Genomic DNA, 27,235 nt, shown 5'->3' on the forward strand with positions numbered 1-27,235 from the left:
ATGCTAGCTGTTTTGATAAATAGTGTGTCGAGTGATCAGACTTCAAAAACAACTGATGTACTGAAAGGTACAATCAGTTTCACGATCACTTTCATATGACGATGATTTTCATTCCCATTTAAAGGCATGTACATTGTATGGTTTAACTCGTCAAACTCGCAAGGTCAATTTCACTTGAAGTATTTCAAATTTCGATTTTTTTAGCTGCAGAATGAAAGTGTTTGTGGAAGAGTAAAAGAGGGGCGAAAGATATCAGATGTACACGTTATTACACGGAACATGATGAAACAGGAATGAAATTGTTTCGTTTCCATACCAATGTGTGTTTTCTGTATTTATTGTTTCAGTTATTTCGATTAATGAGTTTTATATGTTTACTTTGTATGTTATAACTATTTTTCAGCGACAAATACATGATTAATTGTTCAAATGCAACATCAACTATATTTATCATCAGTCTCGGCAGATGTTTCTGTTGATATGGTTTTAAAAAATGCATTATTTTGTTAATGGTTCTATAATATACATATTCAATTTAAACTACTAGCTTAATGTGTCTATCTTCAAATTAATACTTACAGTTTAGCGCTAAAATATATCATTTACTTTTAAAACTTAAGCATGTAAAGGTTATTCACATTTTTTAATGAAAGTTCATAACTATCTAATATATTCCTAAAAAATGGCAATCATTTTAACCGACAGTACATCGTTTAAATACCAAGTACATCAGTGAGTTTGGTTGAGTTTACAAATATTTAGTTTAATTAACAGCCCATCCGCACCGCAATCAAATATTTGAACAGCACTGCATTAACTTCACAAGACATGTCTGGAAATTAACAACGTATGTTTTTGTTATTTTCCTTTAAGATAAAATTCAAAACAATATTTTGATTTTAGTTCTGATTCAATTTGTGAATAATATCGATGTTTTATGGTGTTGTATTGATTATACCTGTATTACAGTAAGCACCAGTATATCATACCGCACATGTACACGTGTATCCCTAGTGATCATACGACGAACGGTCACATGCCATTACAGTCAGAAGTGAATCGGTTTATCCAATCTTTTAGGGCGGATTATCTAATAATAATGATTACTACCATACAGGGTCTCTAGCAATTTTCGGTCAAATCTACTATGGACATCCTAGGGATGTTGCAAGTAATTTGGATTTAAAAGAAACTTTTAAATTATTCAACAGACACAACATAATACTAATAGTGACCAAAAACATTATAAACAAGAAATACTGAAAAGTCATATTCATTTTGTACTACTTTATCATGTTTATCGATATGTAAGGTTGAAAAAAAGTAAAATCACAAAAAATACTTAATTCCGAGGAAAATTAAATCGGATAGTCCCTTATCACATGGCAAATTCAAATGTCAAAAACCACTACTGAATATCTTGGTGAAGTTTGCATGTATCACTGCAATAGGGTGTATATGGCAATATTATTATTATTACCTATTTCCTATTAGTATTAATTATGTAAAATAAAAATTATTAATGCGGGTCGTGAAAAGTTTTAAATCAATTACATTTCTACAAGGCAAGATGTTCACTAATCATCAATGTTGGACACATATTTTATGTTATAATCGTATAATAATGTTCTACCTTTGTTGCAGTTAGTGCCCGAGTATCCTTGCGTACAATTGCATGTATAACCAGATGCACTATTTTGGCATCCTCCGTTAAGGCAAGGGTTCGAATGACAGTCTATAAAAAAAACGTCTGCTTCGTGATACATTTTTTTAAGTTTTTAAGAGATGTTTTAAATTGTTTAAATTTTTCGATGTTTACTAAAATATACCATTACTTTTGTTGAATTCCCTGAATTGATAACCTGGTGAGATTAACATATCGCAATTTTCGCTATTTGAAAATGTGAACTATATCTGCTTTTTAATTAGTTACCAAGATTTGTCTGAGTAAACTGCTGCCTTTTCCATGTATTTTTGAAATGTATATAAGGGATGATAGATATAGTCTATTTTTTCTGTTTTTCTCAGGATATGAATTTAATGACCCTATCTGTTTAGTTCACGCATCATTGTAAATGTAACGGAATTTGATGAGACTGTCAACCAAGTGAGAGGTTTAGCGCTATAAAACCAGGTTTAATTCACCATTTTCTACATTTGAAAATGCTTGTACCAAGTCAGGAATATGACAGTTCTTGTCCATTGATTTTGTCATCTGATTATGGACTTTCCGATTGGATTTTCCTCTAAATTAAGTATTTTTGTGATTTTACTTTTTATTACTCAAAACAGTCTTGCTCTCTTAAATACTGGTCATGACTCTTCCAAAATTATCCCTCCATGAAACCTAAGACTAGTAGAATGGGGAAATTACAAAAGGAACAATGGAAATTTATGAGTCAATGACAAACCGACAAAACCATGTATATATATAACTAATTCGTTTAGTGTATGTTAACTTTATTTTGTTTGTATGTCTATTTAATCATGTAAATCAAAATAAACTTCAGGTTGAGGTGATGGTAGGTGCCTGTAAATCTGCTGCATTTGTGAGAACCAGGGCTAAGTCAAAAACCTGCAGTTCAGTAGGCGTTATTTTTTTATTTGGATCATAAGTGTTTCTCGTTTTTCGTTATTCATATAGATTTGTCTGTTTGTTTTTATGATTGAATGGTTTTACATTAGTAATTAACTCTGTATAGGTTGCCGTTCAGTGTGAGCTAATGCATCTAGGCGAAGCCTTAATTTGACTTATAACGGATAACTTTTTACTAATTTTGTGACTTGGATGGAGTGTTGTCTCATTTGGTTAGAACCACATTTTCTTATCTATTTATAAGAACATGGACGTGAATACCAAGCCAACAACAGTCTAAACACACTATATAGTTAGTTGCATAGTGATTGCCGGCAGTCAAATTAAACATTTGCACATCTTCTATATCTATACTTACGATTTATAGCTGAAAATGAATTTCAAAAATTTAGGAATGATTTTTATCAAAAATTACACAATATATTTGTATATGGGGTGGAATATTGTAAACACATTAAAATATTGTCACAATGTTCAATAAAGTAACATATTGTGTATTAATCACAAAAGAACAATTATCTTTTTTTTATTTGTCCTATTCATTAATAATATTTGGAAAAGTTCGACTTAATATCTGTTTTTTTATCAGCATGAGATTACCATTATTGTAATATTTTGGTAATTTGCTGCATTAACTGGTATGTTTGTGTATTAACTCCGTGTCTGTATATTTTATATAGTACTTACTATATAATTATCTTATTTCACAATTTAGTGAGGACGAAATTTTCAGATATTTTGTTTCGGTGAACTAGCACCTTAAAAGTCCAGATAACCCACAGGCTAGCTTGAACGTTAGCATGTGTTTGTACCATTTAGCATGTTCTAAACTTTTAGCATTTTTTATATTTCCTATTTTACCATATCCACATGTACTACGACTACCTTTACGGAATTTACACGATAATAAGAATGTTTATTACTTCTTTGAATGCATCTTTCAAAGAAAGACGTCTGCAAATATCAACCAAAATATTACTATCAATTTAAGAGATTCATTTGAATTTAAACAGGATTTAATCACTCAAAAGAGTACTTAGGTCTTGGATCTTACCATGTTCACATCTATATCCAGTATAGCGATTGTTACATTGGCCTCCATTATGGCACGGACTTGACAGACAGTAATTGAACACAGGTTGACCACTTCCTATAAACAATTCAAAAATATTCTATAGTAAGGACACATTAAATTTCATATATGAATTAACTAAAATCTGTCTTTTCTTTTCGTTTCTAGTTATACTGACTAACAACTGACTACTAGTTTAAATGCTGTTCAAAATTGTCTAGACGTACGTGAGAGTCGAACATCAGAACAACTTTGAAGAAAAAAATAAGTTGCTCGAACGTTGTTAAATCCTGGTCATTTGGTATCTTGTGAATAGAAACTGTCTTTGTTAATCAAAAATGTCATGAGCACAAACCAATTAATAAAATGACAGAACATTATACCAGTATTGCATGGGACTCTTCGTTAGCTTTTTATTTATGTGATTACACGGCCGATTTTATAGTGATTATTTGATAACCAGAACAAGAATTTCATAATCATTTGATAATCTCGTTCAAAACAATAGTTGATGATTATTTGATTATTTGGCCAGACTAAATAAAATGTGATTAAGTGATTACATGGACCCCCCCCCCTTTTCAATGAGGGGCAATCCTTTTGAGTAATTGAAAATAAATATGGCAAAATCATTAAAACTTTGATTTGAGCAAAGAACTATGACAATGAGAATAATGAACGTTTTCGGACATGCATGCATTTGGCCTGTTTCTTATTGCTCTTTGTTGAAAAGAGGTTTTGATAACGGCAAAATTCTAAACGGATGATGAACATCTTAATTAATGGATTAAAATTCAAGTAAGGAGTTGTAGGACGGTTTTCTATTTATTGTAATTAATGATTTGCTTGTTTTTTTTTATCACTTTAGTTTTTATCTATATATTACCATTTTTAAGATTTAGTATAAGGTACACACGCAATTAGTTGCATAACACACATCAAAGGACAATAACTCATTAAGTTTTGAAGTATCTGTACAATTATCAGAGCTGAACATTATGAACATTATGAACAGTTTTGCCCATGTCCGATTTTCTCTCTGTATAAAGGTTTTCTTTTATCCTTATGTCCTTTTTTTAACCATAGTAGCCATGTTGGTTGGCAGGCGGGAGTTTCAGACACAGTTTATAAAATACATATCCTGATGATCATTGTTGGCAAGTTTGGTTGAATATGTCTCAATAGTGACAGAAAAGAAAATGTTTGTAAAAGATTGCAAAAATGTACGAGAAATAGTTAAATATTAATTTAAAAGGGCACTTACAACTCCTTACCGAAGTCAATTGACAATTTTTGGTAGGTATGACTCATTTGTAGTCATTACTTTGCTGAACATTATTGCTGTTAACAGTTCTTTATCTTTATCCTTATTAAAATTCAAAATAATAACCGAAAACGGATTTTTTTTACCTACAACTATCAATTTAGGAACAGCAACTAAACAACGGGTTGTTCAATACGTTTGAAATGTCAGGACATAGATCTTCACCTAATGAACATTTGTAAGCATCTATATCTATGTCAGATTTGCTTTAAATGTTTTAATTTCAGAGATAACGGCCAAATGACGTATTTTACCCCTGTGTTCTAAATATATCCATGTCGGCACTGTTATTCGGTTGGCGGGGTCATCGAACATTTTTTTAAGGTATATACCCTAATGTAGTGTGGCCAAAGTTTATTTAAGTTGGCCTTTTCGTTTTAAAGATGATTATGGTAAAAAATTAACGGAAGACGGGAAACGGACGCAAAGTTATGAGAAAGGCTTCATTGGACCAGGCGATCTAAAAAATGTACAAGAATTGAGAATTCCGTTGCAGCATCTAATAATCCCCCTTTCCTAGACGAAGACGATGACGTTTTTAGTTTCATTTGGAGAAGTTTGTGAAAAAACAATTAAATGCTTGTATAATGATTAAAACATTCAAATAGCAGACAAAGGGAGAAAATAAATGGTTATTCCAAATAACTCCCACACCAAGGACACTGATTATTGCGAGCGAATTAGGACACTAACAACAAATTTGTTAAAATCCTTCGAAAAATTCCATGTTCAATCCATTATTTCCTCACAATTCAGATATATGACAATTATTATTCGTTCGTTTGGTATGTTTGAGCTTTTAAATTTTCGAACATGATCAGGGACTTTCCGTTTTCAATTTTCCTCGGAGATCAGCATTTTTGTTATTTTACTTGTTCCTATATTAGCAAATGTAATTGAATACACGTCACTAGTTGTACGAATGTTTAATTGATCATTTATCTTTACGTACCACAACAATCATGAGACCCACAATGTCCGCCAGTAACATCAACCCATATACAATTTTGACTCTACAAGAAATTAGGGAATTAACAAATGATCCTCGTCATTTGACTCAATGGCATGAATTTTATTTATATGTGTTTTTACAACTAATTTTACTGTAAGTCAATAGATTTGTGTATCTATGTTTTTATGCTATTGAATGTTTTTATATACGTTTTGTCAATCAACTAAATAAGATTTGAAAAGAGGATTGTTTGCAATATCCAAAAGCTAGTTTGTGAAACCTTTCCGCTTATTAATATGCATGTTCCAAGTAAGGCACCTCGTCAACAGTTATCATGTGTCATATCATGGAGTTTTATTTTGGTAATATAAAGATTTGGATGTAAATGTCAAATCTGTCAATAAATGTTGAAGACTGTATGTTTCCCTCTAAATGTATTTTCGTCATTTAGTACATGAATGCTATTTCTTCGCAACATGGGCCGTGCCTTATTTTATTCATATTTTAACGTTCAGCGGCATTATATATAAATATTGAGAATGTTAACATACCCTGTGTTTGCTATTAGATTAAAATGTTTGAGGTTCAACTTACCAAATCACATTTGCAGCAATATTGATACTATTTTAAACAATCTAGGTAATTTCCCTTATACACTAAAATGAAAATAACTATACATTTAAATCCATTGTTTATAACATTTTGAGTTAATTTCAAAGCATTTATTCTCGATAATCAAGATAATTTTCCAGAATGCATTTGAATTTACTTACATGGAAATCGTAAACCCGAATATGGTGTTTACCGCCTTCATGATGATGTTGACCGGTATGCTGGCAATACTTTGCATGGCGATCCGATCTTTTCACCAAGACGCTTCTTTTGCCATTGTTCCATTGACTATTTTGATAGTAATAATAACCATGATGCTTGTCATAATGCGTAGGTTGTGAGAAATGTCCGTCAGGGTACCAGTTGTGTATTACTCCATGTTTTGGATAGAAAAAACAACGAGAGTCAGAAAGTCCATTCTTGACCAAACAAACTGCTAATAACAACACTTGGGCTAACCAGTGATAAAGTCTTTCCTGAAGAAACAAAATAATAAATAAACGTTGAAAAAGAAAAGAAATGGGTTAGAACTGTCAACAGATAAATATATTTGTTCCAGAAAAGGTTTCTAAAATTAGATTTTTGTAATTGCCGTTCGCATATATATCAATCTCATTATATAATAAGTGTATTAGATGTATGTTTCAAGTATACTATGTTATTTTGATTGGATTACAGCAATATTGCGTCATTCTGAAAGTAGCCTTCATTTCAAAATGAAATGCAGCATTAACAACGACGAGAATTTCCACATTTAAGTGCACATGTAGATAACAAAATGTACTTTGGTCAACGCCCTTTACTTCCCAATAAATTTGCAAACAGAAGCATTCAATTCTTACTTGTAGGTTCGCATCTATGGATTTCCGAGGAATCATGCACAGAGTCATCAGACGTATGGAACATCATAGCTGGCAAATGCTATATTTTTTTTATTTTAATCGTCTTGTGTGTGATGCCATGTTCTCTAAGTTGCTGGTTTTTTTTTTTTTAGTTATTTTTCTAATCTGTAATTTTGATCTATAATCTTGTTTTCATTTGACAGTTATATTTCAGCATGAAATGTGTACACTGCTAGAAGACCTTTATGTCTTCCCAGTTTCCATGTTACACTAGTATACGTATTGTTTGTAATATTGTGAAAAAGCTAGTTATTAGTCTTATATGCATTTGTTTTTAGCTAGATGTAAATAACCTTTCTTTACTTAGTATCTTTTGTTGTTTTGATTTGGAACTGAGAAATATGTCAAAGAGACAACAACCCGACTAAAGACCGGAAAGCAGCCAAAAGTCACCAACGGGTCTTCAACGCAGCGAGAAAATCTAGCACCATGAGGCATGCTTCAGCTGACCCTAAACAAAAATGTGAACTAGTTTCGTGATAATGGATGTCATCCTTAACTCCGTAATATATAAATGAACTAGAATTAAATCATACAAGACTAACAAAGGCCAAAAGGTTCAATTGTAGATATCTCTTACTTTCCGCACGTCTTCGAAAAATAGAAAATTATATTGCAATGGACATTTCGTAGATTTATTCCATGAAAATAGGTACATAAAATAATCAGACACTCTTCTTTCGCTTAGACACTCTTATGTGGCATACACAACAAAGTCATATTATAATTCCAATAGAAAATTATGTGCCAATACACGATGTCACAATCAAAATTGCAGCGTCTGTTTTTAAGATAAAAGCAATTCGAAATTAACGGGAAATGATTATCTCTATGAACTTTTCATTCAAGTTTTGAAGGTTACCGTTTAACTTGTAGGGGATTTGAAGGTTATCGTTAAACTTGTGGTGCAGCCACTTTTAATTTCATTATTTCTTTTTTACTTTTTCTAAACACATAGAGAATCGTAATAGTTCGTTAGTAAACTACGAACCATGCACAATGAAATAAAAATGTCTCAATGTTCAGTCTTAATGTGAGAAGTATAACAGTGTTATCAAAAGTCATCAATCGATTAAGAGGAAATAAATCTGGATTACAAACCAAAACAGAGGTAAATGAAGGCAACAGTAGTATACCACTGTTCAGAACTCATAAATCCATGGACAAAAAACAAAATCGGGGTAACAAACCAAAACCGAGGGAAACGCATTAAATATAAGAAGAGAACAACGACACAACACTAAAATGTAACACACACAGAAATGGACCAAGTATAAGACAAAATCCCACGAGAATAACAAATATAACATCAAAACCAAATACATGAATTTGGGATAGACAAGTACCGTGACACGTTTTATCGCAATGTAAATTTACACTGAAAAATAAGAGAAATCAAACGACGCAACGTTAAAATGTAACACACACAGAAACGAACAATAATATAACAATGGCCATATTCCTGACTTGGTACAGGACATTTTTAAAGGAAAAAATGGTGGGTTGAACCTGGTTTTGTGGCATTCCAAACCTCGCACTTTAATGGCAATGTTAAATATAACATTGAAATGACAACGTAATATTACAGGACTACAATACAAATAAATAGGAGAACTTATTAGACAAAGAAACACATGATTAATGGAAAACAAAAAGCATCAGGTTTAAAATTCAATACGCCAAAAACGCGATTCGTCCACACAAGACTCACCAGTGACGCCCAGATATAAAAGATCGAAAGTGAAAAAAAGTACAAAGTTGTACAGCACTGAAGATCAAAAGTTGAAAAAGGTTGTGTCAAATACGGCTATGTTTTTATGCTTGGGATAAGAACATCCTTATTATTAGAACAGTTAATGCTATTGCAAGCAATAAATTATATCAGATGAATATAAAAGACAAACATATTGAAACTGAAGTATTAACTAACTACAGAAAACAAAACCCGAATACATAATGCAAAGACCAACACATTATAGACACACCCGAATCAGTCCAGGCCTGAACGCAATAAATCATAAAAATTACGTCACATACGATGGTGAAAAGGCACAAAAATTACGTCACATTTGAATTTATGAAATTTCTGAAACAGCACAAAAATGACGTCACATATGAAAAACTATATCTCAAAAGTAAGATAGAATTAAGATTGATTTAAGATTATAATAGAACTAAATACTGATATAACATTTAAACACAATGCATATTGCAATACTTATTAATAGCAATTAACTATAATATATATATATATGTCCAGTTTGTTATGAATCAAACTTCAAACGTAAATTATCGTACAGATTACGTTGAACAAAATTAAATCTAATAAATGAAGGCGGTGATTAATTTTTCTTTCCATAACACATACATATAATAGAAAAAACGTCAACACATTTGACAAAATCCGATGAGAATTACAAATATAACATTAAACATTTAAACTAAATACATGAATTTGAGATAGACAGGTAACGTAACACGTCTTATAGTAATGCGAATTCACACTCAGCAAAACAGTCACAATCGGGAATAAGTCGGGTATGTTACTGCTGAGAAATGGGAAATTGATAATTGGGAAGTTAAAATCGTCCCGTTTATCATAGATTTGCGTGTGAAGTCGTCCATCTACGTCAATATTGAGGAAAAGATCAAGGTATGAAGCAGTCTTTTTAGTATCAGTAGTATCCTTAATTTCAAGTTCACTGGGATATATGAAATTTAAGTATTGGTTATTCAATGATAGAACATCATCAATATATTGGAAAGTAAAATTAAAGAATTTAAAGGGTGCTTTTTCTTTTTGTCTTTTAGAAGGTTCTGAATGAATTCTGCTTCATACGAGTACAAAAACAAATCAGCCAGCAGGAGTGCACAATTAGTACCCATTGGAATACCGACTGTCTGTTGAAATATAAATCCTCCAAACTCAACAAATATATTGTCGATCAAAAAGTCCAGCATTTTGATAATATCATCTTCAGTATATTTTCTGGAAGATTCAGTGTGATTGTTCACAAAATATGAATTATTGTAACCCAAAACAAGAAATTTGTATCTACGATTCCCATTTTTATAGAAAAAGCTCTGTTTTATGAGATGGTGAAGTCGATCTTTCAACTGAGCATGGGGAATAGTAGTATATAGCGTAGAAAAATCAAAAGTTTTTATGTTGCTGCAAAATTGCAAAGATTGTGATTGAAGGTTAAGCATTAAATCTTTCGAATTTTTGAGAATCCACATCTGGTTAACACCTCTGGTAGAGTATATCTCCTCACAATATTTTTGAAGCCGATCTTTAACTGTAGAAATAATAGTAGTCAGTACTTTAGAAAGATGTTTAGTCGAACATTATGAAGACTCAGTTATGTATCGTTCTTTATATGGTATGGAGTTTTGTGTAATTTAGGTATCCAGTATAATGAGGGCAAGTTTTCTTCGTTTTCTTAGATGTTGATACCAAAAGAAAGAAGGACAGATTTATGATTTTGTAAAATTTCGTCCTTGGTAAATGATGTTAAAGAATATGTAGGATTACCAGAAGTTTTATCAATTCCAAGCTCTGTAGTGAGACATTGCAAATAATGTTTTCTACATATGAAGACAATATTATTGGAGGCTTTATCTGCTGGAACAACGACATATTTGTCATGCAAAGAGGATAAAGCATCCACAACCTCCGGATTCTTGAAAGGGTTAGAAACTCTAGTACTCATATTACATCGTAGTTTTTATATGCTCTTCTGAATGCATGATCGAAAAGCTTTGATCCATTCAGACAAAAGTGTCAAGTTCTGGTTCGTCTGGTTCGCGCTTTACCCATTTTCTTGCATAGTCCTCAACTGCATCCATCAGTAACTTGAAATTCTTTTTCCAGTTGATGGGCTGGGGGATTCTATATTTGGTCCCTTGGCTAACAACTCTCTTAGTTGTTCATTGGTAACGATGCCAAGGTTACCAGTAATAATATGACCAGCTGGACTGTTATTGTATTGTGACGATGCACATGAGCAATCCGGAGGCTTGGATTGTGTATCTTTCAGGTTAAAAGCCTCTAAAACTCGCTTGTGGTTGAAAATCTTGGATGTAATAGACTTGGTGTAAGTATAAGAAATAATAGGTGTAGCTTTATTTTTGAAGTAATCAGGTATAGTTTTTTGTACAGATTTTTGATGGAAAATATTGCTAATATTTACAGCATCTAATCCTTTATTGGCGAATTCTACCATAAAAAATAACGTTTCTCCTCACTATTGGATGTAGTCGATACGGGTTTGAATAGTTTATGGTTAGCAATGTCCATGATAATTGCAACTAATCTATACAAAACTGAACGAGAATCAGTAACGGAAGTATTGTTGGCATCTTGAAATAGTAAAGAAAGTTTTGACAATGGAATGGGGTATAAAAAGTAAATCACAAAAATACTGAACTCAGAGGAAAATTAATTTGGAAAGTCTATAATCACATGGCAAAATCAAATAACAAAACGCATCAAAAACGAATGGACAAGAACTGTCATATTCCTGACTTGTTACGGACATTTTCAAATGTAAAAAATGGTGGATTGAACCTGGTTGAACCGTTGCGTGAACAAAATAATTTAGTTCTAATATGATGAATTCCTAAAGGTTTTTGAACAGACATTAATAGACTATCAATTGTCACGGTGTGTACAGCAGGTGGTATATATTTTCTGTGGCCATGACTTCTATTTCGTCGAGCAGAAGTATTAAATAATTGTAATGTATTGACGGTACTACACCTGGGACTAGACAAAATATCTACACCATCAATTTTTTCATTGCATCCATATGGAATGGCTGTTCCCAACTCTCTTATCACTAAAAGAGAAAAACAAAAGAACAACAAGAACATTAAAGTGCAACAAAGACAAACGTCAAAGAAATGAACTATGAGTTAAAAACTGTCATATGCCTGACTTTATATACAAGACATTTTAAGAACCAATGGTGTATTGAACTTCTTCAAATGGATAAGTCGATAATACACTGGCAAACAAATAAAGGATAAAAAAACAAACAAGCAAACAATAGTACATAAAACACAACATAGAAAACTAATGACTGAGCGACAAAACCCTAATCCCAAAACCGAGTAGTTCTCGTGTCCTCTGAAAAGGATGGCAGATGTGACACCTGTCGTCCTAATCCTATAAATTGTAAGATTCTTTGAAAGGCTTTATCGGGTAATAAGGCATTACAAAAAGCGGTTTGATGCGAGTCTTATTTATTCACCTCTATGACCAGTTCCAAAACCATCGGTCATATATTTTTTTTAACACTGAAGCTATGGAAAGCCAACGGGTTTTAAATTCTTAATTTGTAAATTGTTAATCTTTAACTTGTTACTGTGTGATTTTAAATTTCCCTTTTGGTAAATTGACAATTTGAATATTTATGTTTTGTAGCTTGTAAAATGTCAATTCGTTAATTATCATCGTTGTATTATGCTAACGATCACTATGGTACTTAGTTTCTTTTTTTTTTTTGTATACAAGCCCTATGTCAGAAAGAGCACCTCTTTAAGGAGTATATACCTAGGTGATTTAAATCAATTATGTACAGCGCATTCATAAAAAAGAATATAAAAAGATACATATGGCATATATACCAGAGGTTCGTGTTTATATGGAGTTAACCTATACAGCAACATTGTTTCGTCAATTGATGTATCGCTGGATGGCGTCATTTCTTGACACATCTATATTGTAACGGGGTCATTACAAATTATATCTAATTTCATATGAAATTTTAATTTCGAAAAATTTAGCTTTAATGATACTAACGTTATTGATTATCATCATAAATCAGCTGTTAATTAAGGAAGTATTAATGATTGGGCCAAATTGTTTGGCTACGGAGGTGTTTTGGGTGGAGTGCCGGGAGTACTTGGCATTAAACGGCAGTTGGGAGGGAGAGAAATCGTGAATATTTTGGTTATTTTGTTTTGTAAATGTTTATAGAACGAAAAAACCAGGTAGCAGCAATTCTTATGCTACTTGACTAGAAAAGTGTAGTTGGCATGTATATTGATATATATGGTCCGATAATAACATTTAAGAGTAAAACTCATAACAAACTTCAAGTTACCTCCGCGGATAGAGTGACCAAGCGGTCCAATACTGAACCTTAAAATGCTAAACTCAAAATATGTCAAAATCAAACTTATGTTAGTTAGAAAATAAAAACAAAAATAGAAACTATGTAAAATTGTAAAAAAGTCTACTTCTTTCATACATCATATCTGTATATTGTTTCTGGTGATTGTATACGTTAGTCTTTATTGCATATAGTATACATGTATGTATAAAAAGAACTGATTCAGGAAAAATATTCAGTATAAGTCAAATGACATCATATTTATGATAGACTGTTATGTTTGATCAAATACGGTGATGTAAACAAATTACAAATTTTGTATATGCCATATATAGTATATTCATTGTATGTGTTAAAGTTCACGTTAATGTAATTACGTTTCATGAATTTAACAGTTACCCGAGTCTATTGTTTTGAAAAAAAATAGTAAAAATCATCACGTGTCACTAATCGTAACATCAGAGGTAAACAAAAACACCTTTTCAAACTAATACAATGAGTTTTAAAATAGCATCAACAAAAGTCAATGGATTAAGAAATATTACATGAATGAAATTTCAACTGTTTGCCATAGCATTAATAATAAGGATGTTCTTATCCCAAGCATAAAAACTTAGCCGTATTTGACACAACCTTTTTCAACTTTTGATCTTCAGTGCTGTACAACTTTGTATCTGGGCGTCGCCGAAAAAATAAAACTTAAATCGAAAACTGTTTCTGAAAAAATTAGATCAAAGATTAAATGGACCGAAGATGAGGAGATGTCAACCATATACAATGGTTTTATATCAGAATTTTATATGTTATACTGGGACATAATAAAAGACGATTTCTTTAGTTTTCAATGTTACCATATGGAGTAACTCTCAACATAAGAGGGTCTTAACCCTACTACATAAAGGAGGAGAAAATATAAAAAAAATGGAGACCTCTTAAACTATGATTACTAAGTTATTGCAAAGAATCTTAATTAAAGACTAAAGATAGAATTACATAAACTTATTCAGAAAGGTTTTGTTTAAAGTAGAAATATAAGCGAGGCTAACTGAAGGATTCAGGACATTGTAGAATAGATTGAAAACGAAGATGAAGAAGGGATTATGTTATTTCTTTATCCACAAAAAAGCGTTTGATAGTTTTGGTAATGTTTATAGAACGAAAAACCAGGCAGCAGCAATTCTTATACTACTTGACCAGAAAAGTTTATTTGGCATGTCTATTGATATATATATATATATGTAGAAAACTTGCCATCTTTTATTAAAGATTCTACAGATTACTTACTAAAGATGCAGGATTTAAACCCTCTACCTGCCAATACAACTCTTGTCACTATGGATGTCACCTCTCTCTATACGAATATTCCCCATGCGGATGGTATTGAAGCATGTAGAGAAGTTTGGGACTCTCGATCTCTTAAAATTCCACCTACTGATTGCTTAGTTGAAATGCTTACTATGGTCTTGAAAAAGAACAACTTCACATTCCAAGGAGAACACTATTTACAGACAAATGGCACTGCTATGGGTACAAAAATGGCTCCATCTTATGCCAATATATTCATGGGTAAATTTGAAAAGCAACTGCTGGAGTGCTCCATCGAAAAACCGCTTTCCTGGTATCGATTTATTGATGACGTTGACATGAAATGGGACAAGGGAGACCAAAAATTACAAACTTTTATAACAAATGCTAACAATCAACACCCTACCATCAAATTCACCCATGAAACATCTAATTCCACCATAAACTTCCTTGATACATCTAGCACCCTCTCTGTAGGTATAATAAACACAGATATATACTCTAAACCTACAGATACTCATCAATACTTGTCGCCTGAAAGTTGCCATCCCCCACACTGCACGAAGAGCATTCCATACAGCCAAGCTCTAAGAATAAGGCGAATCTGCTCCTCTGAAGACACTGCAAAACAACGTCTGGGGCAGCTTAAAGGACATTTGAAAAGAAGGGGATATAAACACAAAAACATCAAAAATAGTTTTCGAAAAGCGGAATCCATCCCCAGAAGCAGTCTGCTAACTTACAAAGATAAACAGAAAAGTAAAAGAATCCCATGTGTGCTCACCTACCATCCATGCCTGAGAAATAGTTTCAAGACCATTCGTGATCATTGGACAGCAATCGAGAAACATTCGAAGTTATCCAAAATCTTTCCTGAGCCTCCCATGATTGCCTTCAAACAACCTAACAGCCTGAGAAATATACTTGTCCGTGCTGACCTTTCCAAACCTAACCATACTGTAGGTAATTGTCAGCCTTGTGGGGATAAGCGCTGCAAATGTTGCAACCAATTGCAGCATTCATCAACATTTCACAGTAAGACCACAGAAAAGACATACAAGATCTTCTGCAATGTCAACTGCAAAAGCTCAAACGTGATTTACGTTCTTGAGTGTCCTAGATGTGGTCTCCAATATGTTGGTGAATCTATGCAGCCATTTCACAAACGCCTCAATGGCCACAGGAGTGACCTCACAAAAAAACCGTATATTCCTGTCAGCCAACATTTCAGGTTACCAGATCACAATCTGAAAGATTTTGATCACATGAAGATCCTTGTGATCGAACAGGATTGTACATGGCAACATAGGCAAAGAGAAAATCGGGAGAGGTTTTGGATAAAAACACTGGGTGTCCTCCATCCAGATGGAATCAATAGAAAGAAATAATTAAATTTACAGTCTAGTGTTTATATTATTATATTCAGGATTTTGGATTAAAATCAATCGACCAAAACTTACCTGTATTATTAGTGATCTATGTTTACACCTTATACATTATATCTCATTATTGTTAAAACTTTTGTCACCGAAGAATGCCATTTGTTGAGCCGAAATATTTGCAATTATTGTATAATTTATATCATCTGTTCAGTTTTTCCATCTTTGTGCAATGATATTCAACACTTTTTAGTGTTTTGTTTTCCATCTATTTATCGGTATTGTTACACAATCTTTCAGACTCATATAATTTTTCCTGTTTGTGTAGTATTGTCAATTTTGATGATCCAATACCTATTAAGTTTACTGGTTGGTAGATTCGTATAGACTCTATATTATTTTTGGGCTACAATGTACCTGCATTGTGTTTTTCATGATCCCAGCAGACTTATATTCCAACTGTGTACAACATGACTTATGATCAATATTTTAAACAACTAAGGATCACTAAACAACAAAAAATTAGTACTAGACACCATCTTTCTAATTACTGTCATTATATTGACAATAATGTTATTCCCAGTGGCTTATGTATTAAAGCACTGCCTCAAACTACCGGCAACCTGTCTAATACATTTCTTCGCAGGTGGGATCAAACCCTATTTCACTGTTCCCTCCGTCTACTCATACTTCTTAGAGAACACTGTATTGAACATCTTAAAAACCTAACACTTCAATTTGACTCCTTGTCTCAGGCTTGCAAAACAGATCTAACAGCAAGTGAATTCGAGAACATCCAAGAGCGCCTGAGAGATAAAACCAACACTAAGACCGCCGCTCTCCGCTCCAGACAAAGATGCAAATTTCAACGGGATGGTACTTCTTTCCCATCCGTTAGTACAAAAGAAAAAAAGAATAATAAAACCAAAAACAGACATTTTAGACGTAGACCTCAAGTCCTTAGCAACAAGATCAATACCGTTGTTAATCTTTCCAGCAAACAACTTACTGAGGACGAAACGTCATTACTATCCAGAGGCCTAAACTTTTGTCCAGTCCCAGGTCCAGTGAATGATACTAAATTGTCTGAGGAACTGGATTATTTTGCCAGGAGCCTCCGCATCAAGGAACATTTTGCATCGAAAGAGGACGATAGCACCACCTCAGATAGTGACTCTGATGACTCCAATGAATATAGATTTAGAAAGAAAAGCAACTGGGTCCCTAAACCAAGCAAAAACACCACCTTAGAATCATTTATAGACAATGTCAAAACGGATATACTTACAAATGTAAAAATAAACAATCAGACCTATGATAATTTAACACCTGATGAACGTGTGGCTTTGACAAATTTGAGAGATAATGACGACATTGTTATTAAACCTGCAGACAAAGGGAGTGCAGTTGTCGTCATGGACAAATCTAACTATGTCCAAGAGGCCATTCGCCAATTAGATGATGACCGGTTTTACAGAAAACTTAATTCGGACCCCACCCTCCAATTCAGCGAGGAAATAACAGAATGTTTAAAGGAAATGTGTGACAATAACATCATTGATATAGATACTTTCAAATATTTAAAACCTGAAAATTCAAAACCTGGGCGATTCTACCTGCTCCCTAAAATTCATAAACCTGGTAACCCAGGTAGACCAATCGTCTCAGCTAATGGTCATCCCACAGAAAAAATATCCGAATTCGTTGATTACTATCTTCGACCTCATGTAGAAAACTTGCCATCTTTTATTAAAGATTCTACAGATTACTTACTAAAGATGCAGGATTTAAACCCTCTACCTGCCAATACAACTCTTGTCACTATGGATGTCACCTCTCTCTATACGAATATTCCCCATGCGGATGGTATTGAAGCATGTAGAGAAGTTTGGGACTCTCGATCTCTTAAAATTCCACCTACTGATTGCTTATTTGAAATGCTTACTATGGTCTTGAAAAAGAACAACTTCACATTCCAAGGAGAACACTATTTACAGACAAATGGCACTGCTATGGGTACAAAAATGGCTCCATCTTATGCCAATATATTCATGGGTAAATTTGAAAAGCAACTGCTGGAGTGCTCCATCGAAAAACCGCTTTCCTGGTATCGATTTATTGATGACGTTGACATGAAATGGGACAAGGGAGACCAAAAATTACAAACTTTTATAACAAATGCTAACAATCAACACCCTACCATCAAATTCACCCATGAAACATCTAATTCCACCATAAACTTCCTTGATACATCTAGCACCCTCTCTGTAGGTATAATAAGCACAGATATATACTCTAAACCTACAGATACTCATCAATACTTGTCGCCTGAAAGTTGCCATCCCCCACACTGCACGAAGAGCATTCCATACAGCCAAGCTCTAAGAATAAGGCGAATCTGCTCCTCTGAAGACACTGCAAAACAACGTCTGGGGCAGCTTAAAGGACATTTGAAAAGAAGGGGATATAAACACAAAAACATCAAAAATAGTTTTCGAAAAGCGGAATCCATCCCCAGAAGCAGTCTGCTAAATTACAAAGATAAACAGAAAAGTAAAAGAATCCCATGTGTGCTCACCTACCATCCATGCCTGAGAAATAGTTTCAAGACCATTCGTGATCATTGGACAGCAATCGAGAAACATTCGAAGTTATCCAAAATCTTTCCTGAGCCTCCCATGATTGCCTTCAAACAACCTAACAGCCTGAGAAATATACTTGTCCGTGCTGACCTTTCCAAACCTAACCATACTGTAGGTAATTGTCAGCCTTGTGGGGATAAGCGCTGCAAATGTTGCAACCAATTGCAGCATTCATCAACATTTCACAGTAAGACCACAGAAAAGACATACAAGATCTTCTGCAATGTCAACTGCAAAAGCTCAAACGTGATTTACGTTCTTGAGTGTCCTAGATGTGGTCTCCAATATGTTGGTGAATCTATGCAGCCATTTCACAAACGCCTCAATGGCCACAGGAGTGACCTCACAATAAAACCGTATATTCCTGTCAGCCAACATTTCAGGTTACCAGATCACAATCTGAAAGATTTTGATCACATGAAGATCCTTGTGATCGAACAGGATTGTACATGGCAACATAGGCAAAGAGAAAATCGGGAGAGGTTTTGGATAAAAACACTGGGTGTCCTCCATCCAGATGGAATCAATAGAAAGAAATAATTAAATTTACAGTCTAGTGTTTATATTATTATATTCAGGATTTTGGATTAAAATCAATCGACCAAAACTTACCTGTATTATTAGTGATCTATGTTTACACCTTATACATTATATCTCATTATGGTTAAAACTTTTGTCACCGAAGAAGGCCATTTGTTGAGCCGATATATTTGCAATTATTGTATAATTTATATCATCTGTTCAGTTTTTCCATCTTTGTGCAATGATATTCAACACTTTTTAGTGTTTTGTTTTCCATCTATTTATCGGTATTGTTACACAATCTTTCAGACTCATATAATTTTTCCTGTTTGTGTAGTATTGTCAATTTTGATGATCCAATACCTATTAAGTTTACTGGTTGGTAGATTCGTATAGACTCTCTCTCTATATATATATATATATAGCAGTCAGCCCTTCCACCTCAGTGAGAATAAAATGGTCCGATAATAGCATTTTAGGATTAAATACATAACAAACTTCAAATTACCTCCGCGGATAGAATGACCAAGCGGTCGAATACTGAACCAAAATATGTCAAAATCAGACTTTGTATAAATTAGAAAACAAAAACAAAAAATAGAAAAAAAATATATGTAGTTTTTGAATATTGTAAAAAGTCCACTACTTTCATACATCATATCTGTATATTGTTTCTAGTGATTGTAGACGGTAGTTTGTATTTCATATATTATAGTATGAAAAGAACTATTCTAGGAAAGATGATCAGTATAAGTCAAATTACATAATATTTATGATAGACTGTTATGTTTGATCAAATACGGTGGTGTAAACAAATTATATGCAATATATAGTATAGTCATTGAATGTGCTAAAGTTCACGTAAAGGTAATTACTTTTCATGAATTTAACAGTTAGCCGAGTCTATTGTTTGGAATATATAGTAAAAATGATCACGTGTCACTAATCGGTACATCAGAGGTAAACAAAAACACCTTTTCAAACTAATACAATGAGTTTAAAAATAACATCAATAAACGGGAATGGATTAAGAAATATTAAAGAAAGTGCATGACTTTTTAACTAGATTGGTCTACAAAATATATATCTTGTCTGTTTACAAGAAACACTTTGTACACAGGACTAAGCTGGGCTCTGGAGCAGAGATAGGAAAGAAAACGTGGAATGTTAACGTTTCTGGAGTTGTGGTACAAATGATTCGAGAGGTGTTTGGGATTTTATTAAGAAAAGATTGTACGCATAGTTTTGATATCTAAATGATTAATGATAACGGTAGAATGCAAATTCGTGAAACTAAAACTAACACTGCTGCGTACTATATTTTTTAATTTGTAAGCCCTTAATTAAAGGAAATAAAGAAAACCTGAAAAACTTAAATAACTTGTTTTCAGATGATAGCACAGACCATTATGATATCTTCTTATATTAGATAGAAAACATAGATAGGGCCCCTTCGCATCAAAATGATGATACAGGATTTAATGAACTGAAAAGTGTTGTTATTGAATTTTGATTTAGATGATATATGGAGATCTGAATTTCCAACAAATAGACGGTAAAGTATTCAAAGAGCTAATTCACGAAAAAATTATATTTTTGCACTCAATCTCTTAGTTGCTAAATTTCTAAAACGTGTATATTTACATTTCCTCTTAGCGATCATGACATGGTGACTTCAAAAATAAAATTAGATGATAATGAAAGATTACCGGGAATGTGGATCATGAATCTAAAAACAATTAAGACAGATGGATTTTCAAATGCATTTAAAACTTTTAGGGAAAATTGGGTTAAAGATGGACTGAAAAGCATTCAGGAGTGGTGGAAATGTAACAAAATCAAAGATCAAGTTTTTGACCATGAAAATTAGTCAAAAACTAAATCGTTTATCAAAGCAAAACTATGTCACTGCTCTAGAACAACAGCTTGAAAAATTAAAGCTTCAATCGAACGAACCAAATAAATCGAGCGACAACATTTTTTAGATATAGAAAATAAAATTAAGGAATATTATACAAATAATACTGTTTCTGCAAAAATTAGATCAAAGATTAAATGGACCGAAGATGAGGAGATGTCAACCAAATATTTTTCAATTATAAAAGAACAATGGGCAGAACAAATTATGGCAACGTGTAAAAACAAAAAACTGTGAATATTCTTTTACGTTGGTGCTCTGTAAATTATGTTTTATGTATTTTTGAACTTTTTTTTTTAAATGTGAAGCGCTTAGTGTAATTGTTGTTATTATATATAATGCGCTCTTTAAATATTGTATTTATTATTATCATTATTTATAGTATAAATGTGACATTGATTCTATATTTAATGAACAAGTATAATTTTATACTAAACTTTTTTGCCACGGAAGGCTTGGACAAAACAGCGGGCAAAACATTTCTGTCAGATCATAATAGATAAGGTACTTAAATTACCTAAACAGAACAAATCACCTGGTGAAGATGGTATAATATCAGAATTTTATATGTTATACTGGGACATAATAAAAGACGATTTCTTTAGTCTTCATTGTTATCATATTGAGTCTCAACATAAGAGGGTCTTAACCGTTCTACATAAAGAAGGACAAAATATAAACAAATGGGGACCTCCTAAACTATGATTACTAAGTTATTACAAAGAATCTTAATTAAAGACTTAAGATAGAATTACCTAAACTTATTCATACAGACCAGAAAGGTTTTGTTCAAAGTAGAAATATAAGCGAGGCTAACTGAAGGATTCAGGACATTGTAGAATAGATTGACAACGAAGATGAAGAAGGAATTATGTTATTTCTTTATCAACAAAAAAGCGTTTGATAGTTTGAATGGGAATGGATATACTTTGTACTTAAGAAACTTGAATTTAGGGGGGAAATTGTATACGCGTTTGGAGAAGAAGGAAACTTACATGTACAAATAAAACACTTAATAAAATTAAAAATATGATACTTTCTCTCTGTTCTTACGAGGTCGAAATACGAGAAATTGAGGATAAATATACTAAAGAGCTAAATTAAATAATTTGGAATTTTATATAGGACTTAAAAGTAATTGTATTTTCGAATTTTCTAAAATTAAACAGGCAATTCCAAAAGATTTTATGCAAATTTTGAAATCCAACGAAACACAGAATTTGCATAATGAAATTAAATTAAAGATATCAAATGACCTTGAAATTATGAACTTTGGCAACCAAATAATAAAAACCATCAAAGTTAAAACTCAAATATATTCGTACGCTATTAAATAAAGATATATCTCCAAAATGTCATATTAAGTGGTAGGAAGTATTTAGAAACAATATACCTTGTGAACATTTGTGAACGGGATTAAAACAGTTGAAAATTTTAAATATTGTAACAGAATTTAAATGGAGATCTATGCACAATATTTTATATTTTATAAACCGAACATTGATTAAAATCAATGAAGATATCAATGGAAAATGCCACATTAGACAAAATGAAATCATTATAGAAAACAATTACTTTTTTCAGTTGTAGTACATCCCAGTTGATTTTAAACAAGCTCCTAGGAATACTTATCAAATCTAACATATGAACAATTTATCCTATTGTTGAAGGACATAGTGTTCAATTATTACACAGAAATATTTAAATATGATAATTTTTCAAACACAATCATAATATATTCGAAATGGACTTTATGAAATATTAGGAATTCCATAACATTTAAAAAAAAAACCGCCTCAATCACCTCAAGAAATGTATCATATCTGGAAACATCTTGACAAATAATATAATTACTAAATTGGCGTCATCGAATCGCTGATAAAAAAAATGTTTAGACAATTCATATAGTATTTCCTTGAGACAAATTCATTTTTTTTAGTTTATTGTATAAGAATATCTAGTTTAACAATATATACATACATACAAAATGATAAAATAAAAGTGTTATTCATAATAGTTTATAACGTGTATTTATGTTAATGCACATATTTTTGTGGGTATCCTATAAATTATTAACTATATTGAAATCAATGTATGGAACTGTAAAATGCTTCTAACAGTATGTGGATAACATTTTGAAACTAATCGTTAATCCAAGGTATAAAGTGGACTACTTTTTTAGCATCCTATTACCCCTGGATAGAGGGTTGATTTTGTAAACAGGGACTCTTATTTAAAAAAAAAAGATGTGGTATGATTGCCAATGAGAAAACTGTCCACAAGAGACCAAAATGACACAGACATTAACAACTATAGTCTGTTACCTGGACGATTAAGGTAATTGGAAACAGCAAACATTTAGGAATAACACGTTAATAAGTGTTAAAAAAAATGATGCATATGTTTATTTTACATATACATGCATTGGTTCAAGAACTGGATAAACATTATTTTTAACCAGTCACTCGTTTCATATGACTTTAATACAACCCGTTTATAACCTGGGTTTTGACGCAATGAGCGCACGCCATCTAGCGTCATATTGATCGTTCGCATAATTCAACGATGACATTAAACACTTTGACATTTAACGAATTAACATTTACAGCCGATTGCATTGAGTGTGTAGACAAAGATAATATCTTTGGTTAGCTTGCTTGCTAACTGAACAGTGAAGTCAATATAAGGTTATGTAAACTACCCTCCTTTACGAGTAGACTAATCCCACATATAACCAATCTGTCTGTCTGTAGGACCAGACTATTTCGAAAGGAGGGTAAAATTGAGAATGGAAATAGGGAATGTGCCAAAGAGACAACAACCCGACCGTAGAAAAAACAACAGCAGAAGGTCACCAACAGGTCTTCAATGTAACGAGAAATTCCCGCACCCGGAGGCCTCCTTCAGCTGGTCCCTAAACAAATATATACTTGTTCAGTGATAATGAACGCCATACTAATTTCCAAATTGTACACAACAAACTGAAATTAAAATAACACAAGACTAACAAAGGCCAGAGGCTCCTGACTAGGGACAGGCGCAACAATGCGGCGGGGTTGAACATGAGATCTCAACCCTCCCCCTATACCTCTAGCCAATGTAGAAAAGTAAACGCATAACAATACGCAAATTAACATTCAGTTAAAGAGGAGTCCGAGTCTGATGTCAGAAGATGTAACCAAAGAAAATAAACAAAATGACAATAATATATAAATAACAACAGACTACTAGCAGTTAACTGACATGCCAGCTCCAGATTTCAATTAAACTGACTGAAAGATTATGATTTCATCATATGAACATCAGACACAATCCTTCCCGTTAGGGGTTTTGTATCATACCATAATAACATATATGAGAAGAACATAGCCCGTGTCATGCCAACAACTGGTTTTTGAATAAATTTGTTTAGTTCCGATACAAAGACCCTATAAGGGAATCAATATTAACGCCAACATATGCAATCTTTAATGACCTGACAACAGTATCGTAACTATATCCCTTCTTAATAAGTCTATTCAAAGGTTTGATTAGTTTTTGAGGTGAATACTGACACCTTTGTGCTTTATAAGGAATATTTCCGTAAAGAATTCGATGTGAAATACCTAAAGGTATAAGAAGTCTGAATGTTGAGCTATATTTACATACGATGTCCTTATACCGATGATAAAATTTAGTAAATGTTTTGACTAGTTTGTGATATCGAAAACCATGGTGTAATAATTTTTCAGTAATACATAAATTTCTCTCGTTAAAATCTAAGACATTGTTACATACACGAGCGAATCGTACAAGTTGAGATATATAAATACCATAAGATGGTGACAATGGAACGTCACCATCTAAACATGGATAATTAACGATAGGAAATGAAAAATCATCTCTTTTATCATACATTTTAGTATTCAGTATACTTTACCTTATAATGACTTCGAGGCTCAAGCAAGCTAAACAAAAGTATTAATTTTGCCTTAACACTCAATGGCATTGGCTGTAACGAATCGACATGCTCCAAGTTACAAACCATCAATATACAAATTGACAATTTATCAGAATGAGAATTTTGAAGTCACACAGTTACAAGTTTATTATGTCAGTTACAGATTACAATTTACGAATCAAGAATTTTGGAATTACAAAGATAAAAGTTACAAATTTACAATTTACGAACTAAGAATTTTAATAGTAGAAAAGTTCAAGTAAAACATTGACAATTTAAGAATTTTGAATTTTGAAAGTACAAAAATACGAGTTACAAATTGAAAAATTACGAATTAAACATTTTGACCACGTTGGCTTTCAAAATGAAACTAAAGTAGACCAATTGTATCCTTTGTAGTTTATAGACAAATATGGCTTCATGGCTCGTTTCACACAAGTTTACATTAGTGACATCTCCAATTTTCGAAATAACTGATAAGGCTTCTCTAGTTTGCTTTATATGACAATCTTGTATATAGAGGTCACTATATCGGGTTTTTAGAGTGTTAGTTGATTGTTTACTAAACTGTGTTGAACGATGCGACGGACCCTGCATACCCTTCTTGAGCACAAGAAATCGCCTTATGTATTTTTTGTTTTTTTAACTAACGGGATAATCTTGTTTAAATTTTGGTTTCCTATGTAATGATATGAGGACTTGGTAATCTTTTCGTCGTTTTGTTTCCCTTCAGTAATTGGTAAATAGATTTAAATATCCGATCTGACACGTTACCTCTTCTATTATAAAGGCATTGTCATCATGGATAATTGTATCCTTGAATCAGAAAAAATTATAAAAAAAGCAAAAGTAAAATACACTAATAATTAAGACCTCAAGATTAACAATATGCTTGTTACAGTACCTGTCGTGAGCTGTGCAATAGAAAATCATTCAATTTTTTAAAAAGTCCGTATAAATTTTTTCGGGAAAACGTTTTTTCCATCCAAAGCAACTCGTGAACATGGTTGTTTATTGCTATACAAAGTGTATTTAATGTTTATACTTACCATTGTAAAGACTTTCGAGATCACTCCTTGTACTGAATGCTTTCGATAAGAAAGACAAACTGAATCTAGGACAATGTAGATATACTAAAATCACTGAATGACAAACTTAATCTAGATCAAGGTAGATATAATAAAATCATGCAGTTCATGTTCATGGCCGGTGCATTTCAGGTCTCGTTTATATCAAAAACAAAATTGAAAAAAACAAATCCCAAGAAAGTAAACAATTACTTCAAAATGTGTTTTGTTGAATAAAGTACTTGTGTTTGTGCCGGGTATATAAGGTTCTTTGAAATGATTTTCAAGGTTATTGTCTTTGATAATTTCGAAATAAGCATCATACATGTTTAATAGACTGATACTAACGTACAAATGAATTTGAAAGACACAGGATTGAAATGTTTATTTTTACTAAAAAAAAAACCAATATTTCCTCCGCAAAAAATCTCCAACAGATAATTTGTTTTGGATTTTTTTTTATATAATATATAATTAGGTAAATAACATAATTCATAATACTGACAGTGTTATATGTTTTATTAAATATAAATCTCTTCCTAAATTACTCTAATAAATATCACTTTCTTAATATCTAATGTATGTAAACTTAACATACATAAGGACAACATTACAAACCGGATCTTAACTACATGTAAACATTCAGTGTTATCGATAGGAACGTCAATGAATTTAGTTAAAGTATTGTGTTCAAAACCTTAATCCTAATAGTAACACCCTCATCAGATAAGAAGTATAAAGTAAACATAATTATGTACTGACTGGTGGACGTACCATCGCTGTAATACAAAAGCAAGAAGCATGATTAGTGCCATCATTTTACGTTTTAATTTTTTTTTTAAAAGCAATAAAGATGTGCTTTAAGGGCAATAAACTGACAACTTC

General features: G+C 32.4%; 1 protein-coding gene across 1 annotated transcript; it reads right to left on the bottom strand.

The window, feature by feature from the left end:
* Positions 1-3,612: 3,612 nt before the first annotated feature.
* LOC139500500 (uncharacterized) lies at positions 3,613-26,413 on the bottom strand. Its single transcript, XM_071289241.1, has 4 exons — positions 26,333-26,413; positions 6,718-7,032; positions 5,945-6,005; positions 3,613-3,746 (listed from the first exon to the last, which is right to left on the bottom strand). The coding sequence occupies exons 1-4, from the start codon at positions 26,333-26,335 to the stop codon at positions 3,613-3,615; spliced, it is 513 nt and encodes a 170-aa protein (XP_071145342.1). The 5' UTR covers positions 26,336-26,413.
* Between the last annotated feature and the right edge of the window lie 822 nt (positions 26,414-27,235).

Source organism: Mytilus edulis, chromosome 13, assembly GCF_963676685.1.
Source record: "Mytilus edulis chromosome 13, xbMytEdul2.2, whole genome shotgun sequence".
In the NCBI taxonomy this organism is placed as follows: Eukaryota; Metazoa; Mollusca; class Bivalvia; order Mytilida; family Mytilidae; genus Mytilus; species Mytilus edulis.